Below are 25,393 nucleotides of genomic sequence, written 5' to 3' on the forward strand. Positions count from 1 at the left end.
AAATCACAATCACCATTTTCCTTTTGACTCTCCATCTCTCTCTCTTTCTATATCTCATTCTTCTTAAAATTCTTCTCCATGTGTGCCAATCTCTCACACTCTTTCTTCTTCTAGTATGGCAACCACCACAAATCCGAAGATCTATGTTGCCATGACGCAGTGATGGACGGGAATGAGAAGGCTGCGGCACCGTGAAGCTGAAAGAGGGCGGCACTGAGGTCTGAAAATGGAGGGAGCGGCCAGATCTGGAGGGTGGGCATAAAAGATTTTTGAAAAAGTTTTTTTTAACTCTAAAACCGGTTTCCGGTTTAACCGACCGAACTTATTGGTTCATTGCGGCTCAACCTATAAACGATTTTTAGAGGTAAACCGGACCGGATAACCTGCCGGTTCACGGTTAAACCGGTCGAACCGGCCGGTCCGATCCGATTTTTAAAACACTGACAATAGCCAAAGAAACAATGCTATAGATTGAACAAGTTGAAATAGTTAATATTCCTACCTAATAAGTGAAGATTTACGACATTAGTCGTGCAGGTGTATTTACGAGAAATATTGAAGCATGGATATACGTGTAAGATGAATTTCTGTAGTTTACTTGCAAGTTATATTAATAATATTGAAACTATTAAATACTGTAATAGGTGTGAATATTTCTTAATAATATTCACGGTTCTTCCTTTTTCATTAGTACTTTTAATATAGGGCATAATACAATTTTTTTGGTAGAGAATAAATTATTGTTAGACTATATATAATCGTGTATCAATTACGTATCTTTACCATTTAAATTATTTACTACCATCTCCGGCGACTCAAGATGTTAACCTTTCTTTCTTAATTTGTCATTATTAAAATGTCCACTTTCTATATTTAAAATTAAATCTCTCTCTCTCTCTCTCTCCTTTCTCCTTATTAAAACATTCAACATCTTTTTATCTCTACTTACTACACCTAAAATCACGTGTCACTCAAGAATATGGACATCTTGAGTAGGACGGAGGGAGTACTTTATTTGGTATGATTTTCTATTTGGTATGTTTGACACTCTCCCTCAAGTTGAGCAACGACATTTCCGATACTCAATTTGCCCAAGGCTTCATTGAAGACCTTCAGTCTCGAGAGTATGTTTGCAAACTGATTTTCTGGCTGAAAAAATATAAGTTCTATAATCCCTCCTTCAATCTTCCCTTTGATGAAATGACGGTCGACTTCCACATGTTTAGTCCAATCATGTTGGACTGGATTTTCTGAAATGTTGTGGACTGAATCTTCTCCTTATGTTTTTATACCTCTTGAGAATTGTGCTTGTGTCTGCAAGCATAATGCATATGACTATTTCAGTCATGTGGGGGATTGTTAGAATCGTGACCGGTCAAAGGTTTTGACCGAATGTGGCGGAATATTTAATTTTGCAAAATTAAATGATATAGTGTCGATCTACATTCGGAGTAGATGATTGTGGCATATTCATTTTTCTCTAAATCGGTACACGGTGATTGAGAAATATCAGATTAAAGTTGGTCACAATAACAAGCTGTAAAAGAGCAATGAGATGAAACGAAGGGATTAATTAAGAGTGTTAATATTCTGACACTGGTTGTTAAAGACTTACTAAACATGTATATTTAATAAGCAAAGTTATTACTTGTAATAATTAAGTGGACTAAGATGGGTCGCAGAGCCCACACGCACGCACCGCTAGCATCTCGTCCACCATGCCTCGCGCCTCGTGTGTCGTGGCCATGGGCGGGTGGGGTGCGTGCGTTGACGTGGAAGTGGACGGGGACTGGGGCGAGGCCGTGTACGAGCCAACATGACGCGGCGAAGCAAATGTGGTTGGCACGTAACCTTGACACACGTCGTGACCTGATACATCCATCCAAGTTTGGCTTTAATTAGCTCTTGCACCCGTAACGGCTTGTAACCCCTGGTGGTTACGGTCAAGCCATGATGGCAAAATTAATTTACTCTTACCTCCCATATGCATAGGACTGCACCTATAAATAGGGTAATTATCTATGCATTCTAACACCATTTTCCAATTCGTGTCAAAGCTCTATTCATCGCTATTTTCTAATTTGTCAGAGCTATGCTGCTAAGGTGCTGTTACTTCAGTGATGAAACCATTTTATCTTTGGGGACAACACATCAATCCGAGAGCACTATCGGAACGTATGTTAAGACTCTTAAATCTTGTTTCACATCAACTTGGTGATGATTCTAGCTCGTTTATATAAATATGGATAACCCTCCCACTTATAAGGTCTTTTAAGGGGTGAGTGGCTCATTTCTAATATGGTATTAGAGCAGGCCCAAATCGATGATGAATTTTATCTCTTTATCTCTTCTCTCATCGCCGCTCTCGTTGCCATGTGCGGCAGCGTGTGGTTTGATTCCGTCCCGTTTCCGAATATTCTGGCGTTCAATATGTGTTGGTTATTTGATTAGATTGAATATGATTGTTAATCAAATGTTTAGTTCCAATGATATAAATCAGGAATTCCTTTTTAACGTGGAATTCTAAGTTTTTTCTTGTTTTATCTCTTTATAATGATATTTTCCACCTAAGATATTAGGTGGAATATATTTAAACAATTAATATATGATGTGTTATTTATAAGGAAAAATTAACAATTTCGTTAAATACGGATTAGAATATATCGAATAAAAATGTATAAGGACTTACTAAAATAGAAAAATTATATAAGAATCTATTGAAATAAACAATCAAAGTAGAAGGACTTAAAGATGTGTTTTGCCAAATATTAATTGTGTTGGTTGCAACTTAATAATTTCATCTTAGGGTATCTTTGGTATCTAGGTAGAATTTAATATGCATAGTTCAAAATTTATTAAACTATTTTTAGATAGGTTATGCTAATATGGACTCCTCCTTGGTATGTTAGATAAATGATCATACTATTAAACTATTTAGTTTTTAGATGGTTAAGCTAATGTACTAGTAGTAGTATTAAATTATTTGGTTTTAGATGGTTAAGCTAATATTGACTATTATTTGGTAGTATGTTAGATAAATAATGTGGATAACTTAATTTAACAATTAATATTATACTGTTTGTGTTAAAAATGTAAATAGACCAATTATCCTAATAAAACAATCACCATGATTTCAACCGGAGGACAATTAAGTAAGAAGTAAGCTACATGAATTAACTTGATTGTAGTTTTATAATAGGCGCCAAAAACTTGACTTAACTTATTTTTAACACAAGTATACCCGCAAGTATACGGGGCTAATGTAGCAAATAATAAGCAAAGAGTATCGTATCCAGAGACAATCAGTGTCAACCTAATTACCACGAATCAACCTCAACTACTATCTAGATGAATTGGAAAGTTTGAGTTTTCTAAATCTACTTAAAAGCAAGGTAAAAACAATTAAAAACAACTAGAGAACTAAAAGCAAATAAGAAAACGGATGTAGATCAAGGATGAGAAGGGTAGAATCCTACGGGATCGATAACAACTATCCTATGCTCAACTAATTTCCAAACTATGCCAACAAGGGTCTCAAGGGTTATTAAGCTATCACTAAGGTAAAACTATATCTTCTCCCGAAGCATACAATTTGTAGATTGCTACCTAGAACCGAAGTGTCCTTCCTAAAACTAAGGTAACTAACTCCTAAAAGCTCCTAAGATACTTAGCTTCATTCAAAGGCTCAAATCTGTCGATTATATTGGCAAAGACGTCAACTTCTCTTCTTTCAAATTAAACTACTCATCTCCCGAGTATTGTAGTAAAATCCACATGCATTTATAAGGTGATCAATCAAATAAATGTATAAGCACAAGAGAAGTCAAAATAACCACATGAGTCAAGGCATAGAGAAAGTAAATCAATTAAACATAAGAATCATTGTATCTCCCCCGTAGAACTCTACGAAGGATTTAGCTACTCATGTTCAACACAAAAGTCAAAGAAATATTCAAAGAAATATTCAAAAACATTGTTTGAACAAGAATAAAACTAAAAGTAGAAAATCTTAGAATTGGATTGGGCGGATTGGAGGCCTTGTCTTCAATCTTGCGATGAATACTCATCCTCTGCCCGTTCTTCTCTTCTTTCTAGGTGAAAAAGTGGTATTTTTGGGGTAGAAGGCGTGTAAGTTGTGTTTGAAGGCGTTTCCTATGCATATACATACCTAGGGTTGACTTTGGGCCCGAAATAAACTGTCGGACGAAGCTAGCGGGTCGCCAGGTTGGGTGTGCGTCGAAGCTGGCGAGTCGCCAGCCGCTTACGACATTTTTCTAGTCTTTTGCTGGCAGGTCGTCAGGTTCGTTTGCATGCGAACCTGGTGGGTCGCCAGCTATGTCACTGCTCTGCGCAGTCTTGATAAAACGGCCATAACTTCTTCTACCGAACTCCGATTGAGACGTTTAAGATATCCTCGCGAATTTCTTTTGAAGACAAAGAGAATGGTATGAATTACATGCGAATCGGACTTCAAAATCTCCAGAAAAGCTGTCTCGAACATTGAGCAGCTGCACATCCACATATTTTGTACATTTTTCTACACATTCTTCACAAAATGGTCAAAATAACAATATAATAGAGAATCAACTATAATCATGTCTCAAAGTACACAATATATGATCAAAACCAAGTAAAACTACCCTCTAAAATCATGTAAAATCTAAGTGAATCATAGGTCGAGTGTACCTAATTAGGTGGAGTCAATTTATGTTAGTCTTTAGTGACAGTAGTTATGCCTTATTGGAACTTCCTCATGTGTTTGAGGAAGATCTAATCTAATGGTTCCGACGGATAATTCTAATTCATGGAACTCTTCATCATTTCTTTTCTGTTCACGTTTTGCGTCTCTATCTTTTGAGTAATTAAATCTAGATCTTCAAAGTAAATCTTGTGAAATATAATTCACACAAAGGCTTGGAGATTAGCATTAATATTAGTACGAGTGAAAAAAGTGTTAATATTTTAAAACTATATAATATAGAATCGATCTACTCAGTAGAGTAGATGATCACGATATATTCATTTTTTTCCAAATTGATTAATAAGAAATAATATATTAAAATTTGTCTTTATAGAATGGAGTTGAGATTGTTAACGTATGTTACTTAATCCCATATTGAAAAAAAGTCTTCATTAATCTTTTATTTAAGAGGCTAAATTATTATTTGTAATAATTATGTGCACAATGTAAAACTCATACGCGCATGCACGCTACCGCTGGTCCACCTAGCCGTGTGCCAGTAGCCTTGGATTTTGTTAATTTTTTTTGGATAAATGAATTTAAATTTAAAGCCTACGCTACGAAGGATTCGAACCTAAGACTTTTGTCATCAGACATTAACCCTCTACTGCTTGGCCAAACCTCACACACTGCCTTGGTTAATTAGTCTTTGGATGGTCTTTGAACTGTTCTTTGGGCCGAGGCTTGGAATTTTTGGGCCCAACTTATGGGGTGTTTGGTTGCCAAGATTAAATCCCATGATTAAATATGTATCATGTTTTGGTTCATAAGATTAAATCCTACAACTTAATCCTAGATGGATAGTTTCATGATAATTAGCCATAGCCTCTCCCCTCCAACTAGAGATGTCAAGTGGGCCGGGCCGACCCAGCCCAGCCCAGCCCAGGCCCGATGTGGGCCAACCCAGGCCCGACCCGTTACTGAAATAGAGAGGGCCTGGGCTGGGCTTAGTACTTCAAACGGGCTCCAATTGGGCTGTTTTACAAACCCATGACCGGCCCGGGCCCAGGACCACTTGAAGCCCGGCCCAGGACCAGCCCAGGCCCGGCCCAATATATATCTCTTATAAAATTAGTAATATAGTAGTATATTTTATGAATAATTTATGCATAGTTTTTTCATATTAATTTAAATATTTCAAATTGCTGCATGTATCAAAATAATTAATTCATCCTCACCCAGTAGACTATTCGAAATTAATTCCTATATTAATGTAGTAATATTTTCTTCTCATTATTCTCTATATAAGTATATAACTATAATGTGATGTGATAGCTATAATAAAGGGGATTTTGAACTAATTGACTAATGTGATAGTTATAATAAAGGAGATAATTCCTAGAAATTGTGATTGTGTCATTAGTTTTTAATTAATGTTTCTTTATAAGATAATATTTCCATAATTTTAGTGATTGCCTAGTTGTTAATTAATTTTTCTTTATAAAATAATTTTTTCTTAATTTTAGTGATTGGTTGTTAACTAATTTTTTCTCAATAAAAATAGTAGATCGATCCATACTCCTAGAATTAATCAACATCTACATAATTATAGTGATTGATTGTTAATTAATTTATCTATTTACAAAATAGTGGATTCCAGAACTAAAAATATTTGCATTAATATAGAGATTCATTGTTCCATGATTATAGTGATAGTTAAAATATTTACATTAAACTAGAAATGCATATGTTTATGCGTATAAATTCTTCTCATATTCTGGTTCCATGATTATAGCGATAATTAAGTTAAATGTTCTATATATGTAATATATGAATAGTATATATACATATGTATATTATTAACATCATCTCTAATTATGGTCTTAGTTTCAATTAATCATTTAGTCGTTTCATATTTCCTTCTATCCTACCAATATTCCATTTTCAATTCAAATTTTCATGATTTTAATGCATTTTTAAAAAGTTCAAAATCTAGCCCATCCCAGCCCGGCCCGGCCCACTTGCTAACTGGGCTCGGCCTGGCTGGGTGAAGCAAGGGGAATAAGTGTGTGTGTAGTGAGTTCAAATAGGAAAATAGCAGGTTCCCTAGATCCAGCAAGTCCACTAGATCACTTGGTCTAGGAACTCGTGGGTCGTGCAGAATCCCGGTCGTCGGACACACAAGCACTTTCCCTTTTCAAAAACCCTCAACCACTTTACTAAACCTAGTATAGGGAAGTAGGGATCGATCCCACAGAGAAGGATGCGTAAGACTCATAATCAAGGATTTGGGAGTACATTTTTGGTGTTGGCTGCTGCCACGCATTTTCTTAGGTTGAGGAAAATTAAAATTAACTTGACTTGGGAACCTTAGAAAGAAACTTAACCTAACAGCTAGACCTAGGAAATAAATCTACGGTGGGGACCATGTCTAAAAAAAGCAAGGTACGACTGAAAAGTTGGCAGAATAACTAACTCTCGTACTAACTGACAGTGACATCGTCTTCTACAACCAAATTTGCGTAAAAAAAAACTTCTTAAGAGAAACAGCATGAGTAAAACAAAAAAAACAGAGCTACTGACTTGAAATCAAATTAATGCATAATAAACGAAGAACTTAGCAGATCTGTATACCCTAGACGAAGTGAAATAGAAACCAAGAAGAAATAAAACAAATCTATCGAACTACTGTCTTTCCACACGCCAAATCCAACCTCAGACGCTAAATCCACTCCGGATCCAAGCGTCCGACATGAACTCCAAACAGAAGAAACTCTCCATCACGTCAGATTTTACAAATAAGAACTCCGAATACTCAAACAACCACAGATCTGTCACCAAATTCCACATCAAACACCTTAACAACGAAATAAATAGAGATCGACATAGCAATTGAAGAATTAAGCTAACAGCAGAGAGATCTATGCAAAATGACTTGAAATTAAACAGCTAAACGTAGATCCATGAACGGTAAAACACTTAAACATCATCAACATCAAGGTCGACTCCCAAAAGTGAAGTTCGACGGCGGAAATTAGCAAAAAAAACAACTGAAATTGAAAGTAATTGTATCTTCGCCCTCACTAGGACGGTGTTGCCAAGCACGAAATCTTTAGAAAATACCCCCCATGTCACGATTACCCCAAAACCATTCCCAAGTGTGTGTAAAAATGTATGAGCTAAGAAGAGTGGAAGACTATCCTCTGTTGCGCTGCATGCTCTTCTCTATTTATAGGCGTTTTAGTGGGCCCAGCGAGGTATAGATAATGACTTTGTTGCCCTCAGCTGTAAACTTCCTTTATCACGCCAATTTCCTCGTAATTCCTGCTCATTTCGTTCCATTCTCCTGCTAGACCATCTCCTTCATAACTTCCTTGATCTAGCAATTTTCTTCACACACCTGGCTTAGGAAACGTGTTAGACCCAGCAAATTATAACATTTTTTTCACACATACCGATGCATGAAATTAGCCTTATCACTGGGCCCGCTCAGGTTAACTAAAACCCAGCTCCGGCCCAGCCCGTTTCAGACGTGGGCCTGGGCCAGGCCGGGCCCAAATGTCACCGGTCCTCGCTGGGGCCCACTTGACACCTCTACCTCCAACTAAAATAATTTCACAACTTAATCCTACATGCATAGTCTCATGATTTTAGTCATGGTAACCGACGCCACCTTAATCTTTTTGAACCACTGAAATGGACCAAATTAAATCTAATAGTCCAATTCTGCATTGAGAACACAACGGAACATAACGTGGCAAATATGTATATGTGTCCCGTCATGTGTAGTTGTCTAGATTCATATGTGCGCAAAAAGTCATCTAGGTACATGTTGCCTGTTGGGGTTATGTTGAACCATACACAACAGAATACTTGTATGGACAAATAAATCATGCACAAATCTATTTAATCGATTATAAGACAAATTAACTCACATGTTAAATAGCTAATTTCGTATTAGTAGAATGCAAATAATTCATGCATAAGGAATTTAACCATAACTCATGAATTCTACGTTTAAAAGTTACCAAACTGGTTCTCCAAAGAATTGAAGATTGCTTGAGACTTCTCCACGTGAAGTTCTTCGTACTCAACCACGAATTTTTGAATTTGTTTTCCGAAGGCAAGTTATGTTCTTTAGGTGGACAAAACTTATTAAAACCAAAAGAACTCTATTAGAACCAAATTAGAATCTCTCTTTTAGAATAAGAAGAGAGAATTTCAAAATTCCAAGATAGAATTTTCAAGAGTTATGAATAAATTATGTCTTCTGTCTAGTCTCCTTAATATAAAGTTATAATACATCAAATTAGGGATTCAGGGAGGTTCCGACTTGAATCAAACTTGATGGTCTATTACTAATTAAACTGAGCCAAAATTTAATTCAAGCTCAAATAGAGTTATAGTAAAAAATATTGATTGTCCGTCTAATTTCTTAATAATAAGATATTTTTCCAAACACTTCTTGAGAATATTATTAAACTAGACTTTTTCAGCACACGATTAATTGCAATAACAATGCTAGGATGGCTAGACATTAATTATCACCCCCCAATATATTATGATTATTAGATTACGGGCGGTTTAATTATATTATTTTATAACTCAATTTTGGAGTTCTATTTTCATATAGTACCTTTTCTTCGATTTCTTTTTGGATTGTATGATGTTGGATGTGTATATCTCTGTGTTCAGTTATTAGCAGATATACCGTACCTTTGAGCCCTAATTAGATATTGTTTCGTGAGGGAGTGATATACTAGTTTTAAATCAAGCTACTTCATTTTCTCCACGGTTGGATAAATTTGCACGTACTGTTTATTTTGTTACAAATTGAGAAAATTATTCAAAATACTAGTCTAATAAAACGGCAAATGCACGTTGCTTTAGACATATTTTTGGCTGGCGAACAATCATCTTAAATTCTTAATGTAGAGCAATCCTGAACCACATATACAAAATATTAGGTTGTGCCCAATATTTATCATCTAAGACTACTGCCCAGCCAAAAAGATATTTTCGATAATTAGATATTAGACTGGATAACCTATAGTGGTAGGGGGATTTTGATTGTGATCTAACACACGTTAACTCTAGTTTCTACTCCAAATATAGGAACTTAGGAAGACATTTGTAAATGACAAATGCTAAATAATATACTAACAATGGTTCTATTTCCTAAAATCTAGCGGAAGGTTGTCTGATGTATCAAATTCATCACAGGATAGTTATATATTTCATACTATATCAAAGATGATGAATGAAGAGATCAATATCATATTATGTATGTATAATGTTATGCAATATGCAGTCTTTGAGCTCATCTCAACCATATATACGTAGTAGTTTCTTAGTTTATTGATTGTACTAGTTTAGCATCAATTAGAGGGATTCTGGGGTCATTATTATTTTTCTTTAGCAATTGTCGATGGTGTCATGTCTATATGTTAAAACTAATACCCTACTTAGAAATTAGGATGCCCATTAATAGTGTAAATAATGTTGAAAGAACTAGTATAACAATTTTTAGACTTTTAGATCAACGGGACACAATTTTAAATACTCCATCCGTCTCACGAGAATATGCATTATTTCCTTTTTAATTCGTCTTACAAGAATATGCACTTTCCAATTTTGGAAACTCTTTTCTTTCTAATGAGGTGAGACCTATTCCTCACTAACATTACTTTAAATACTTTTTATCTCTACTTCTCTCTTACTTTACCAATGTTATATTAAAATCCGTGCCAAAGTGTATATTCTTTGGAGACTGAGGGAGTAATTATTAATCCTTTGGTAGTATCATTTATTAATCGTTCCATTCCATTTTTATTATTTTCGTAGTATATTTCACATTCCATTAATTCATTTTATACACAGTTTATTATAATATTAATGTATAAAATAAAACTCATGTTTCATTAACTTTTGTAACAACTTTTTTTACATTTTATTAAACTCGTGACGAGTCAAAATGAGACAAATGTTGACGTCGGAGGGAGTACTAGTGTAATTTAATAAACAAAAAAAGGGTAAAACGGGAATTTATCAAAGATGTATAGATGTCGTCATTTTGTTAAAGGAATATGAGAGATGACAACACTATGAAAATAAAATGACGATTTACAATCACATGTTATCGGTCACCGTCACCAACCCAACCTCTATAATTTATACTATGATTTCCAAACAAACAGGCAACTGCTTAATTCTGCTGCTGAATCTTCGTTTTTCCTGTTTGATGGAGGCGCTGCCGGAAGACTGCTTGTCCCTCGTAATCGCGCTAACTTCGCCATGCGACGCTTGCTCCGCGGCGGCCGTCTCCACCGCATTCCGCACCGCCGCCGCCTCTGACGCCGTCTGGGAGAGTTTTCTGCCGCCTGATTATCGCGACATCGTATCCAGATCGGTTTCGCCGGTGGATCTCTCCTCCAAGAAAGATGCGTTTCGCCGCCTCTCGTCCGCGCCGCTTCTCATCGACGCTGGCAAAAAGGTCATTATATGCTTGATGACGATTTATGCGTGTGGATATATATTTCATTACTTATTAATGATTTCTTTTAGCATAGGTAATATCTAAAACTATTTTATATACTCCATGTGATATAGTATGTGCCAATTTTCTCCCCTGTTTACGACGAAATTATCTACAATTTGATATACTCAGATGGGGCCATAGGAGAAGTATTAATTTTATTAAATTTATATTCTTATAGATAACTCGAATTTATATAGTACTATTACTATATCATAAAAAATCATAACGATATTATATTTAATAAGCATATTTCAAAACTATGGAGTAATATGTAAAGAGAGCATTATATTATGTTCGTGTTATACAGTTTTTAACTATTTTTTAGCTTCTACTACCTCTGTCCCTGAAAATTTGATACATATTACCATTTCGGTCCGTCCCTGAAAATTTGATACACTTCACTCTTATCATTTTTAGTAGTGGACCTCATATTCCACTAACTCATTCCTACTCACATTTTATTATAAAACTAATACTTTAAAAGTAGGACCCATATCTCACCAACTTTTTCAACTCACTTTCCATTACATTTCTTAAAACCCGTGTCGGGTCAAATTGTAGCAAATTTTGGGGGACGGAGGTAGTAATTCTTATTTTAACATTTTCTTCTTGAGCTTAAGCACCTACTCTATGGATATCATAAACTTTTATAGTTCAAGTTCGTAAATTTGTATAAGTAATAATGATATCATTCTCTCGAGTTAAGGAAGGACACACCTTATGATATCATAAGGGGACTTAAGCCTATAAAACTGTATTTTTTTTTTAATATAATATCATTAAATTTTTAGCATGTTATACTACATCCGTTTCTTCATAGTTGAGTCATTTTTTTATTTCAGGAAGTTCCCTAATAGTTGTGTCATTTTTCCATATTTAGTAACTTTTTTCTCTTTCTTACTTTAATTTCTCTCACACTACTTTATTCACTTTTTACTTTATTATCTCTACTTTTTTCTTTTTCTTACTTTTTTATTTATTTATATAACACACTCAACATTTCTATCTTAAACTATGTGCCGAAAAGTTTTGCCTCAACTATGAGGGAACCGAAGGAGTATTAATTAAATGTTGTGCAAAAAAATTCTATTATTACAAAAAACATGTACTAGTAAGTTATTTCAAAAGTTTAAATTCGAGATTTTGAATATATAGCATCTACAGAAATACATTTTTATATCTACTCCTGATTAAACGTAGACTTCAATATTTATAATATATGATATGATGCGATCATTAAATATAATGTTTCTAATTGTAACATTATTGATGAGACGAAGCAGAGGAATCGTGACCTAATAAGAGTTATTAATGTGTGACAAATGCAGACATTTTCAATAGATAAAAATACGACCAAGAAAATCTATATGTTGAGTGCAAGGGAACTCTCAATTGCTTGGTCGAAAAATTCTTTATATTGGTCGTGGAAACCGGTGGACAACTCGAGGTTAATTTCTTCAACTTACATCTAATTAACTAATTCATTTTATTTTCATTTTTGTAATAATTTAATCATTCAATTATATAATTTTTCTTTGATTGCACAAAATCAGATTCTCTGAGACTGCGGAGCTAGTAATGGTCTCTTGGCTAGAATTGCATGGAAAAGTAAATATCGGAATGTTGTCCCCAAACACGACTTATAGAGCATATCTCATTCTTCAATTGGTGAATCGCGCTTTTGGATTGGATGTTGTGCCATCTGAGGCTTCGATTGAAATCGGAAACTACAAAACGAATAGAACAATTCATCTCGACAAAAATCATAGGCATGGACCAAAGGGTTTATATGGAGAGGAAGATAACATGATTCATCCTCGTGGCGACAAATGGTTGGAGGTGGAACTAGGAGAGTTTCATAGTAATGGGAGGAAGGAAGAAGAAGTGGTGAACATTTGGTTTAGAGAAACAAATGGTGTGCATCTCAAGGGGGGCATAGTTGTTGAAGGGATTGAGCTTAGACCTAAAACTTGAGAATTCTTGGAAGCACTATAATTTTAAGCACCAAATAATTAAGTTTTCTACTTATGTCATAATTATTTTTATAGTTTGGATGTAGCTACCAGCCTACCACTCATTTGCGTTTATGATTCTTATAAAAGATTTTATTTAATCATCAACTTTTTTTTTGAGATACACTTATAACCATTGCACTGGGTGCATATACAGTTAGACATATAAGGGCAGGTAATTCGGTCGGTTCGGTTCTAACCGAACCGACAATACGGTTAACCGAGATGAACAGTAACCGAAATCGGAGCACCGGAACCGAAACCGAATTGGCATCGGTTCGGTTCGGTTCCTAACCGAATAGGGTCGGTTCGGTTCCGATTAACCGAACTGAAACCGAATTAAAAAAAATATTATGTAAAGTAACAAAATCAATGAAAACTAAATATGTTACTGCCAAATAATACATCGGCACCCCTGTTCTTCCTCATTTCATGATTTTTGCTGTGAGGAATGGTGCTGGAAAATCTAAATTCTGATAAACACTCTCTTTCAAAAGCAAGTAACATAAACACTTGACATTAACATAAACACTTGACATTAACAACAAACTGCTCTGTTCATTCATACATTTCTGGAATGTAAGAGCAAATAAGAATAATTTGAGAATTAATATTTGATTACTCAAATTTGAGACACTCACGAGAAAGAATAATTGCTTACTCAAAATGTGCTTATGTATTTGAGACAACTTGTGTATGAATGTGCTGTGTCACTGGTGGCTGCGTCGCTGGGAAGGAGGAGTCGGCGCAGTGGGCGGGCAGCTGGGAGTAGCCAAGCGGTGGAAATGAGGAGTCGGTTCTCATCGGTTCTAACCGATCGGTTCCGGAACCGAACCGATAATCGATAGACGCCTTGCTTTTGGAACCGAAACGAACTGATAACCGAAATTTTCGGTTATCGATTAACCGAGAAACACTGTAATCGGTTCGGTCATCGGTTAACCGACTAACCGATGACCGAATTACCTGCCCTAGACATATTATTCGCCTTAATTTGAGCTTTATCATAATATTAATTTCATATCGAAAATTCATTTATATATTCATATTTTCTAATTAAATTCTTAAAAAAATGTTATAAATATCCATACATGAATCTATAACGTAACAATAGTAGACATTTTGTATATTGATTGACACTTCTCAACATGACAACATTCCATATCCGAGTTACTAAAAGTGTCACTTATTGACATATCAAAGTATACTACATAACCAATATCCCAATATCGTATGTGCAATGTTATTTTTATATGAAGTAAATAATTATTGAGACATCATACTTAGTTTAACTAACATAGAAATGTTTATCTCATTGTGATCCAATCTGGTGTTATACCATCCCTAGCGTAATTAGTTAATAAGAGTACAAAAGTGACTTTAGAATCGACACTACAACTATTCTACTATTCATGGCAGATTGTCTGCAGTTACGTAGGTTGTGAATCATAACTTTTTTCTATAAGAAACTGATTAAAATATCTTATATAATTATGATCTACCATTTAGTGCACAACATATAAGAAGAACTTGTTTGTTCAATTTATATACTCATTCCTTTCTCTTCCCCTAAAAATATAGACTTTAGGAACGACACAAATTTTAATGTAAAATTCGTAAAATAGGTGAGTGAAACAAAGAAGTTCACATATTAACTAGTGATAGAGAATAATAAGACTCAGCATCATTAGAAGTGGAAGTATCATTAGAAGTGGAAGTGTATGTGTGGTGAGTCAATTTAAAAAAATCAAAGTGAGCTAATTTTGGTAAATTTAGACAAAAATGACAAATTTTATTTATGGAAGACCAATGAAGTATTCGTTTATTTGAATTTAAACAATATAATAATAAAAGATAAATCACATGATCAAATAATTGTTCTCATCTATACAATCTATAATGTAGAAGAAAAAATTGTTTGATCAATTTATATTACTCCATGAATTTAATCAATAAAATAATTTGTTAGTTATATTATATATTTGGAAAATAATTATTTCAAATAGAAAGCTGGTGAAGCTTTCTCATTTTCTTACCTACAGTTGGTGCCCTATAAAATGTAATGTAAATTGAGGTCTGACAATTTTTGATCCGACACGATAATTGGATATGAATCCGCACGAAGTTAACCCGATACGAACACGCACGTTTATGATTTGAGTCCTTATAGGGTCGACCCAATAAGAACCCGGAAATTTTAGGTTGGGTCAGGTCGGATTTGGGTCGGGTTGGGTTATCCGTTAAGAAAAAAAAAAAAATTATTTTTATTAATTAAAATAATATATTAAATTTTAATTTTAATTATTTTATTAATTAAAAAATATTATAATTTTAATTTTATTAGTAAGAATATGATTAATACTATTATTAATTATTTTTTATGATAAAAAAGTATTACTACATACTTAAATTTTATATAAAAATAATTATTTTAATTATTTTAACTTTATTAGTTAGATTTAATTTTAACATACTTTAATTTTATTATTTGGATTTAAAAAATATTTAAATTAATTATTTTAATTTTGTAATATCTTATTTTATCGTATAATATTAAATTTTAATTATATAATATCATATGTCGGTCGTTATCGTATAGCGTTTATATTGTTTAGTAACTTGTTATCATTAAAAGACGACCAATAATTTTTTGGATAACACGAAATACGCACGAATCCGACACGAATCTGTTTGGGTTGAACTCGATAAGAACACGAGATTTCGGGTTGGGTTGGGTTGAGACCCGATAAAGTTGGGTCGATATTGAGTTGACCCGATAGCGACTCAATCCTCAACCCGATAGCGACCCAATCCACGTAATTTATCAGCCTACTAATTTCGATACAGGAGAAGGTGATCGACGTGACAGCTTACAGCTATATAGTAGTACATCCTCACACACAATCATGGGCGGAGCCACGCTGGGGCATGGGGGGCCCTTGGGCCCCCAGCCATTCGAGTTTTTACTATATTATATATATTCAGAATCATTACTCATATAACTTATTAGCGTAGTTGGCAATTGATGCTGGCTATATATCATAGTTGAGGTGGAGGTGCTGAGTTTGATTCTCAGCCACGCGCCTTCACTTTTTTTGAATATTTGCCCAATGTGTTTAGTAAGCCATTTCTTGTCAAATAAATCGCAATATTCACCTAATCACTATGAAAGACTATTTTTATCTAATGATATATTCTCTCTTTTTTTGTCAAATTATAATTTAGAGATAGTGCTATATATATTCAATTACTATCAATTCATTTATTAGAGATTTGTTTGAAAGGATATTATTTGTTCAATAACTTGTCAATATTGTAATATACATTTTTAAACTACTTTTTTATTAGTATTGTAATATAATTAATAGTTTTATCAAAAAAAATTTATATATACACTTAAACAATTGCTTTACTTATGAAAATCTTAATTTTCTTAGTAGGTAATTTTTTTTTAAGATCCTCACTAAGTTATTATATCAATTATTCTCGATTAGGTTAAATTTTCTTGATATCCATTTATTTCTTGTGTACTAAATATCTGAAAACATTCATTTATTTTTAAGATATTCTAATTCTAAACGATGAAAAAAGACAAAACATAAAAGGGTCTTCCTACGACTAATTTCGATAACAAAATCATCGAGATACCTATATTTATTAACAGTGAGCGCTAAAATTTTTCTTCTTCTTAGACCCCCCACCGCAAAATTCCTGGCTCCGCCACTGCACACAATACTTTTTTTATTCACATTGCGCAATAATTTTTTCCCTACCAGTGTTTGAATAGTATTTTACTATTTATGTAGCATTATATTATAACTTATAAAAATCGATTAGAGCATGTCCAAGAGGAGAGGTAAATGAAGAGGTAAACTCATATAACTAACATATTTACCTTTTTTCTTGAAAAATCTTTCTCCAAAGGAAGAGGTATTTGAGAAGGTATTATACTTTTTTCTATTTTGAAGAGGTATCTTTACATCTTCATCAATGGAGAGGTAAAATCTCATAATTACCATATTTACCTTCTTTTCATGAAAAATCATTCTCCAAGAGGGAAGATATTTGAGAAGGTATTACACTTTATATTTTTTAATGCATTTGAACTATTATTTTATTTTTAAAAAAATGATATACATTCCTATATACCTTTTTCCTTTAGAGTGTATTATTTTTTGGAAGGATATATTTTACTTTATGAGAAGGTAAATGGATAATATACCTCTTTCATTTACCTCTCCTTGTTGGAGATGGTATTATAAAAGTTACTATCTCTGTCCCTGAAAATTTGGTACATATTACCATTTCGGTCCGTCCCTGAAAATTTAATACACTTCACTTTTACCATTTTTGGTAGTGAAGCCCATATTTCACTAACTCATTCCTACTCACATTTTATTATAAAACTAATACTTTAAAAATAGGACCCACATCCCACCAATTTATTCAACTCATTTTCCATTACATTTCTTAAAACCGGGGTAGTGTAGCAAATTTTGGGGGAATGAGGTAGTAGTAATTAAACTAATTCCCCGCTTGGACTTGAGGAGACATATTCCAGCTGTGTATAAATCGGGCCAGCCCATTCCAGCCCAAATCCCATTTCACATAACCTAGGGTTTATTCTCAGTTCAATTTTGTTGAAAGGGTTTCTATAAAACCCTCGCTCTCAATTCCCTTCATTCACCCCACAGAGCGCAGCCTTCCTCTTCTCCACCTTCCGCATGTTTGGAATCGGTATTCTCATACACTGAAATAGATTATTTTTATGTCATTAGCATCTTGTTTTTTGTTTTATATTCAAAGGAAATGGTGTTTGGCAGTGATGATTAGATTACTAATCCCAGCTCTATGAGATCTTTATTTTGTATGAAGGTCAGGGACAATACTTTTTTCACGTCTCGTCTGAGCCACTCCATTTTTCTTTCTCATTTCTTTCATAAATTATTTGTGAACTTTTTACCTAATCGCGAGTTTAGGTTTGAATCTGATCTAATCAGTTGGTTGTTTCATCGTTAAAAACTTTCCCTTTTTCCAAATGCGTTAATTGATGGAATATGGATTAATTTATTCAATCGAATTGTACGCACTATCGATCCCTTCAATTTAGAAACAGAGGTTCTACATAACTCAATTTTTACGACACATTGGGGAAAAGGGTTAAAAACAACTATCACGGTCTTAATTATACGTGTGATAGAGTACCCCTCATTCCCAGACATTAAGAAAGCAGATATTTAATGCTTGTTTGCCATGTTGAATGACACGCGAGTTTGGCTATTCTGTTACATGTATATCAGTTTTCACCATTGCTTGGGTGTAATTATAAGGGAAGTGAAAAAGGTTAGTATTAAATATTTAGAGTAAAGGTCAATTGATCCTGAACATATTAGTACCATTTTATCATTTTATGATTTTTTGGACTTAAATTTTATCTTTTGAAGTTTTTGGTCATGCATATTTTAAATTAGATTACAATTGGTCTTCCGGCAATAATTTTGTTAAGTGTATAACAGTCAACGAATTTTACTCAATTTTGACCAAATTATACTGTCTGATTTTTAATTAGTTACTTAAAAGAATCAAGGTTTTAATTAAGGTTTCAATTTCTGCCAAATAATTAAGGTTTTAAACTTTTAATTAAGGTTTTCAATTTCCGCCAAATCTTCTCCCTACCACCGCCGCCCTCTGCCTCTTCTTCCACGACTGCTCTCGTGCAAGTTCTTCTATGCTATGCTGAAATCTGAAACAGCAATGCAAAAAGCAAACATATACATATCAGTATCAAATAAGTATATGAAGTTGCATCACAAAACAAAATAAGAGAATCCCTGTATATCAGTATCAAATTAGTATATGAAGTTGCATCACAAAACAAAATAAGAGAATTCGTGAGAGCATCTCTAACCATTCTACTAAACTCAAACCTATTTTAGTGTAAATCTAATACTAAATATTGATTTTTACTCAAATTATTTACACTAAACATAAACTTAAAAGAATATTCTCTATATTATACTCCCTATCTTCCAAGGAAGATGGTCCTTTCCTTGGGCGGCGCGGGATTTTATGTAACTTTATTTTGTGTGTAGAGAAGAGAGAATAAAGTTGAGATAAAAGTGTTTCTATTTTTTAAGTAATGGGTTTTAGTTGGAACAAACTAAAAAGGAAAGTGAGTCAACTTCAATGAGACGGAGGGAATACTTTTTTTACTCATAAAATTTGAGAATTTTTTAGGTTTTATTTTTTAGGTTTTGGTTTAGTGTAAACCTAAAGATAGATATTTTTTTTCTCAAAAATCAGAAATAAGATTGGTTTTTGAGTACTATTATTGGAGCTAAATACCTATTTCATTTTAAATTTTAGTGTACCTTGGAGATGGTTTAAGAGGAAAAGTTTTTGTGCATTTGTAGATTTTTTTTGCAAGGAGCTTGAAGTTTTGATGGATGTTGGAGCAATATTTTTTTGGATACAGATTCATTTTCATTTCTATGAATTTTTCACACACACTAATCATTTTAGAATTTGCAGATATCACAGTTGAAGGAACTACTGGAGCTATTTTCTAAACACAGTTGAGAAATTGAATGTGAAAGAAGATTAAAACAGAGGGGTGGAGAATAGATGAAGAGTAAGAACTGTTAGAACTTCAATGCTGCCGACGAAGCAGTCGTGGAAGAAGAGGCGGAGGGCGGCAGCGGTGGTAGGGGAGGAGATTTGGCAGAAATTGAAAACCTTCATTATTTGGCAGAAATTGAAAACCTTAATAAAACCTTAATTTTTAAGTCACTGATTAAAAATCAGAATTAACAGTATAGTTTGGTCAAAATTGAGTTAAATCCGTTGACTTTTATAAAATTAACGGAATTATTGACGGAGGACCAATTGTGATCCAATTTAAAATGTGCAGGATCAAAAAATTCAAAAGACAAAGTTTAGGACTTAAATCGTAAAATGACCATATATTTAGGATCAGTTTTGACCTTTACTCAAATATTTACTACGGAGAGAATTTATTTTCAAATATAAAAAAATGGATGTTTTTTTGAGTGGGATTAAAAGTGAGAATGTCTCAAATTATTTGATTGTCATGTTAGTTCAATTTTTCTTCTATATAATTTGAATAATGCAGTTCTAAAAGAACAAATAAAACCAGATTAATAAAACTATAAATATGGGATTTAAGTAAAAAGTAACAAGGATTTAGCAACAATTGGGCCAAATATCGGATTTGTGGGCCGAAATATCTTCACTTTTATTAATTTGCGGAGATAATTTAAGTTTTGCTTTTAAAACATTTGTCTTCCTTTTATTCATCAAAATGAGAACTTTTATTCGAATTTTTATTTGTCTTCCTTTTATTCATAAAATGAATCATATTTATTACAAGTTCTAGTTTTCACTTGCTTGAAACCAAAAGACTATTAGAGTGCATTTAATTAACCATTTTGTGTTTGATTTGTTGGTTAAATTTTTCTATGTGGCTAGTACAATAGGCAAGGTCCCGTAATTCAGTGATAATAATTTATGCAAATACTATTTCAATCTTAAATTATTGGTACTACTAAAATAGCCTTTTCAGTCTTGGCAATATAGAGAAAATCAGAGGTTAGTTTTGAAATTTTTTACTATAACGTGGCTTTAAATTACAAACCAAACATGTGTTATTAAGGACTAAAGATAACACACCATCAATTCAAACACCACAAATAGTAATGGAAAATCAAGAAAATATTGTTGCAAAATGGTTGTGTTTTATTCTAAATGAAAGATAAATTCCAATAGTAAATAGTACTCCCTTTGTCTTAGCTAAGATGACCCACTTTTTTTTAGTTTGTGCCAAATAGAAGTGGATCGATATGGTATACCGTACCGATAATGTCATACCGCTTACCGTACCGAAAACTGCGGTATGACAAAATATCATACCGATACCATACTGAATTTCTGGTATACCGAAAATTCGGTATGGTTAATTTTTAATACCATTATCTTATCGTTATTGTGGTATATCGAAGTACGGGACGGTATACCTTAATATTGTTATGCAAAAAAAATCTATTTTGCACACAAAATATTTAAAAATATGATTTTTCGAAGATTTTGTCTTTTGGTTCTATTTCAATATAAATATATTAAATATAATATAAAAATTATGTAATATTTCAACATATATCAATTTTTCGGTATGTACCAAGGATTCGGTATATCACGGTATACCGAATCTACGGTACATACCGAACATTCGATATACCGCGGTATAAGAAAACTGATACTGTTACCGTACCGAAAGATTTCGATATGGTATGATACCGTACCGAAAACTGCGGCATACCCAAAAACCGGTATTTTCTGTATGGTAAGTGCGGTATTTCAGTATTTTTCCCCAGCCCTAGTCCCAAATAAGATGACACATTTCTATTTTTGGTAATTTTTTTATTCAATTAATATACTCAACCACTTTTCTCATTCCAATTAAAATATTCAATTGTCTTTCTTTTTCCATTTAATACTTACGTTGACATTTTTCTCTCCAATTAAATACATTAACCAACAACTACTAAAATCTCATGTTGACTAAGAAATGTGACATCTTAGCCAGGATATGCCACATTTGATCAACAGATCACAAAATAACATTAAACAAAAATTTTAACATGGTGTCAACGGTTGACGCTGTGTTGACGTAAATTTTTTTGAAATTTTACAATGTGTTGACACTGTGTTGAGGAGTTCAGAGTTTGAAGTTTGCATTTTATCACTATCCTTAGATCTAATAAAAAAAATTGAACAGGTGGCCTAAGTTGAACACCAAAACTAGTCTCATTTTTGGACGACGCAAGTTTCAGTTAGAAATTTGGTAAAGTAAGAGAGTAGGAGAAAAAGTAGGTAAAGTAATAGAAATGTAGAAAAAAAGTAGGTAAAGTAAGAGAGATATGAAGAAAAAGTAGGTAAAGTATAAGATAAGAGAAAACGTGGGTAAAGTATGAGTGAAAGAGTTTCCATTTATAGAAATGAGACTATTTTTTGTGGATATCCCAAAATGATAAAATGAGACTATTTTTCTTGAAGGGAAGGAGTAGTAAATAATGATGTGATTTTTTCCACATGAGGTTATGATGGAGATTGTCTGTCATTGGAATTATTTTAGAGAAAGAGGTGTGAGGAATTGGTTGTTCGGTAAGGATATTAACTTGAATTTGTAGAGAGAGAAGAGAACAACCCTAGTTAAAATACTAGGGAGCTTTTAATGGCCAAGGAGGGAATGAGACTAAAATATTTTAATTTTTCATTCTTCTTTATGATAATAAGAAACTACACACATATTCATAATATGCGTGGTAAAAAAATATTCTATAGACTAGAAAATAAATCAAATTCTAACCATAACAAATAAAATCCTAACCATTATCGAAAATAAATCAAATCGTAACAACTAAACAATTAATAATAAATAAACCAAATAATTATATGGAGATATTTCCAACTAACTTCAGGAATAAAAGTGAGTCTATGTCTACATCAGGTTAAGAAGAAAAGCACAAGAAAAGTGTCGTTTTGCTTCCATGCAAGGCAGATGGAGAATGCAAGAGAAGAAAACACAAGGGGAATACATAGGAATGAAGAAAACTTGGAGAATAGTGAATGAGCTAGATATTGGCACAACAGTCGAAAACGTGAAGGGCAACTCGTCCTTGTCCCATGCAGCCTATGCAGGTCTCCTAACCTAGAGAATATTAAAGGCTAGATATGCCACATCAATCGAACTGGAGAGCCCAAGTCGACTCTATAAGAAAGAAGAAATCACATTCCAACACGCTGAGAGGGTTCCGCAGTTTGTTCGTTCCTCTATTTAGTTTCAGTCCCACTTTGTTCCATGAGACAATTCCTAGGTTCTTCCCCTCCACTTTTGCTTCCAGATCCTTGAGTCCTTGGTTACCTTTCCTTCTCATAGTTTTGAATGTTTGTTACAAAAGTTATCGACCATCATTCCATTATATCACGTGTTGGAACATGTTCTAGATGGTAGTCACCAGCCCAATTCAAAGATCCACTGTTGCAAGCTTCATCATGCACACCAACTCTATGCGCACATGATCTTGACATTGCGTGCGCAGGCATGGTACGCATGGTATGTCTTTCAAGTTATTATATCATGCATACCATACTTGCACACGCAGTGTCGAGGCAGCGCGCACACATGTTTGATATGCCTAATACTCCTTCCGTCCCATAAAAATATGTGCATTTTTCATTTTCGTCTGTCCCACAAAAATACGTGCATTTCACTTTTGGAAAGTTATACTCTCTCCTTGTCAAGTTACTTGAGTCGTGTTCCATTTTTGGGTTGTCCCAGTTTACTTGAGCCATTTCTTTTTTTGGCTAAAAACAAAGCATCTAATCTCACCTGCTATATTCTTTCTTCTACTTTAATCTCAATTCTTTCTCTTATTTTATTCTCTCATCTACTTTATTTAACTTACTAAGCACAACTTTCTTAAATCTTGTGCCGAAAAGAAATGCCTCAAGTACCGTAGGATAGAGGGAGTATCAATTTAATAATGTAGGTCTCACTATCCATTAACACTAATTTAACTAACATTCTTCTTCTCTTTGATTGTATTAACTCTCTCTATTTTATATTATGTTTTGTTTACATCGTAGTATTCAGTTTCTCATCTATTATTAATTTTATTTTCGTTAGCAAAACAGTTTTCATATTAAAAATTTACCAAAATATACGACATTATCATGCCAATAAAAAACAAAGCTTTTGAATTTGTAGTGTGCGACGGAGGAATTAGAAAAGAAGGATTTTCCCACTTTGCAGCAATGGCTGGATGAGGAACAACCGGATTTTTCGTGTCATATCTCTTGGTTGGCAAAGACCTATCTGTGGCGACAACTCGAAAATGCTGAGATGAATAAGGGTTGTTGTAAGTAGATTTCTAGATACAGCAGAAAATGATAAATTGGCTAAGTTAGATCATGCTTATTGTGTTGATTCAGATTAACAGCAATGACATAAAGACAATTCAAGAACTAGGATTTTTACGTGGTTCGTCACGGGAAAGCATACACTCAAATCTTTTATTCACCAATGTCAGAGATCTCGATTACAATACAGAGCTCAAAAAATAAAACTGGAAAGAGGAAAACAATTGTGATTCAGAACCGCAAGTTGAACTCACACACTGATTCTTGGAACTCTCGAGGATCACACAATCAGCTGAAGAAAAACCCTTTCTCTTTTTTCCCCAAATTCTCCTCTTGAACTGAACTCTGCTCTCAACGGCCCAGATTGCATGATGCACTCCATTAAATCTCAGCCGTTCAATCAATTAGTCAAATAAATCTGACTGTTGTGAGATTGTTCTATGAGCTGAAGCTTCGCTTGTGCAGCCACCGTTTACAGCTCGAGTCATTTCACTTGGCCACATTCCCAACATATTGGATCTCCGCAAATGCAAAATGTGATAACACATGGTATGAATTGATCAAAATTTATGACATGCCTATGAAACCTGGCCATGTTGTATGAATTCTCAAAATTTATGCTATGCATAATCGTCGATTCAAATTTATACCCTTTCTATAAGTTGCTATATCACAATTTCTTATTTTAAATAACCTGTTATATAAGTATGAAAATTTACCATTTCTTATTATGTAAATTATATTTGGTAGGAGTTGGGACAAAAAGCATAATGGAAAAAGATAAGTGCAAAACTTTGCAATATCATAATATACGTATTGTCATGTCATAATAATGGGTTCACCTAATTTGGCGTTTGGCTTATAGTATGTATCTGGCCGCATAGTTGTTGTCCACATGGAATCATTACACATCATTAGTCGCAACGATACCTTAAATTATTCCTAATTCAAAAAGAGATTATTTCTTATTTAAAAGAGAAAGGACCCTCATCATATAATACTCTAACGACATACAATTAGTGCACAGTGCACAAATTTTTTTGATTGAATGATTAACTTTATTACTCTTAGAGTTGCAATAAGACCATGATAAAATGATAAGCGGTGTTGAACAAACTACAAATTTTAACGAATGAATATATCTAAAATAAATGCATGAAAATGAAACCAGATTTATATTTGAAATTTTAATAATGTCGTAATGCATATGTGCTCGCCCCATAG

The 25,393-nt window shown here is 33.6% G+C and overlaps 1 protein-coding gene and 1 non-coding gene across 2 annotated transcripts; both read left to right on the forward strand.

Moving 5' to 3' along the window:
- Nucleotides 1-10,800: 10,800 nt before the first annotated feature.
- On the forward strand, nucleotides 10,801-13,335 carry LOC125204836 (F-box protein PP2-B15-like). Its single transcript, XM_048103579.2, has 3 exons — nucleotides 10,801-11,174; nucleotides 12,548-12,666; nucleotides 12,773-13,335. The coding sequence occupies exons 1-3, from the start codon at nucleotides 10,815-10,817 to the stop codon at nucleotides 13,191-13,193; spliced, it is 900 nt and encodes a 299-aa protein (XP_047959536.1). The 5' UTR covers nucleotides 10,801-10,814; the 3' UTR covers nucleotides 13,194-13,335.
- Nucleotides 13,336-18,046: 4,711 nt separating this feature from the next.
- LOC125208694 (small nucleolar RNA snoR69Y) lies at nucleotides 18,047-18,151 on the forward strand. Its single transcript, XR_007174176.1, has one exon. It is a non-coding gene; the product is annotated as a small nucleolar RNA snoR69Y (small nucleolar RNA).
- Nucleotides 18,152-25,393: the final 7,242 nt, after the last annotated feature.

Source organism: Salvia hispanica, chromosome 6 (assembly GCF_029641045.1).
Source record: "Salvia hispanica isolate PSC_SH4W2 chromosome 6, Shi_PSC_v1, whole genome shotgun sequence".
NCBI classification, from domain to species: domain Eukaryota; kingdom Viridiplantae; phylum Streptophyta; class Magnoliopsida; order Lamiales; family Lamiaceae; genus Salvia; species Salvia hispanica.

Coding starts and splice junctions, on each gene's coding strand:
- LOC125204836 (XM_048103579.2), top strand. CDS start 10,815: ATGTTATCGGTCACCGTCACCAACCCAACCTCTATAATTTATACTATG. Junction 11,175..12,547: donor TCATCGACGCTGGCAAAAAG/GTCATTATATGC, acceptor TGACAAATGCAG/ACATTTTCAATAGATAAAAA. Junction 12,667..12,772: donor AAACCGGTGGACAACTCGAG/GTTAATTTCTTC, acceptor GCACAAAATCAG/ATTCTCTGAGACTGCGGAGC.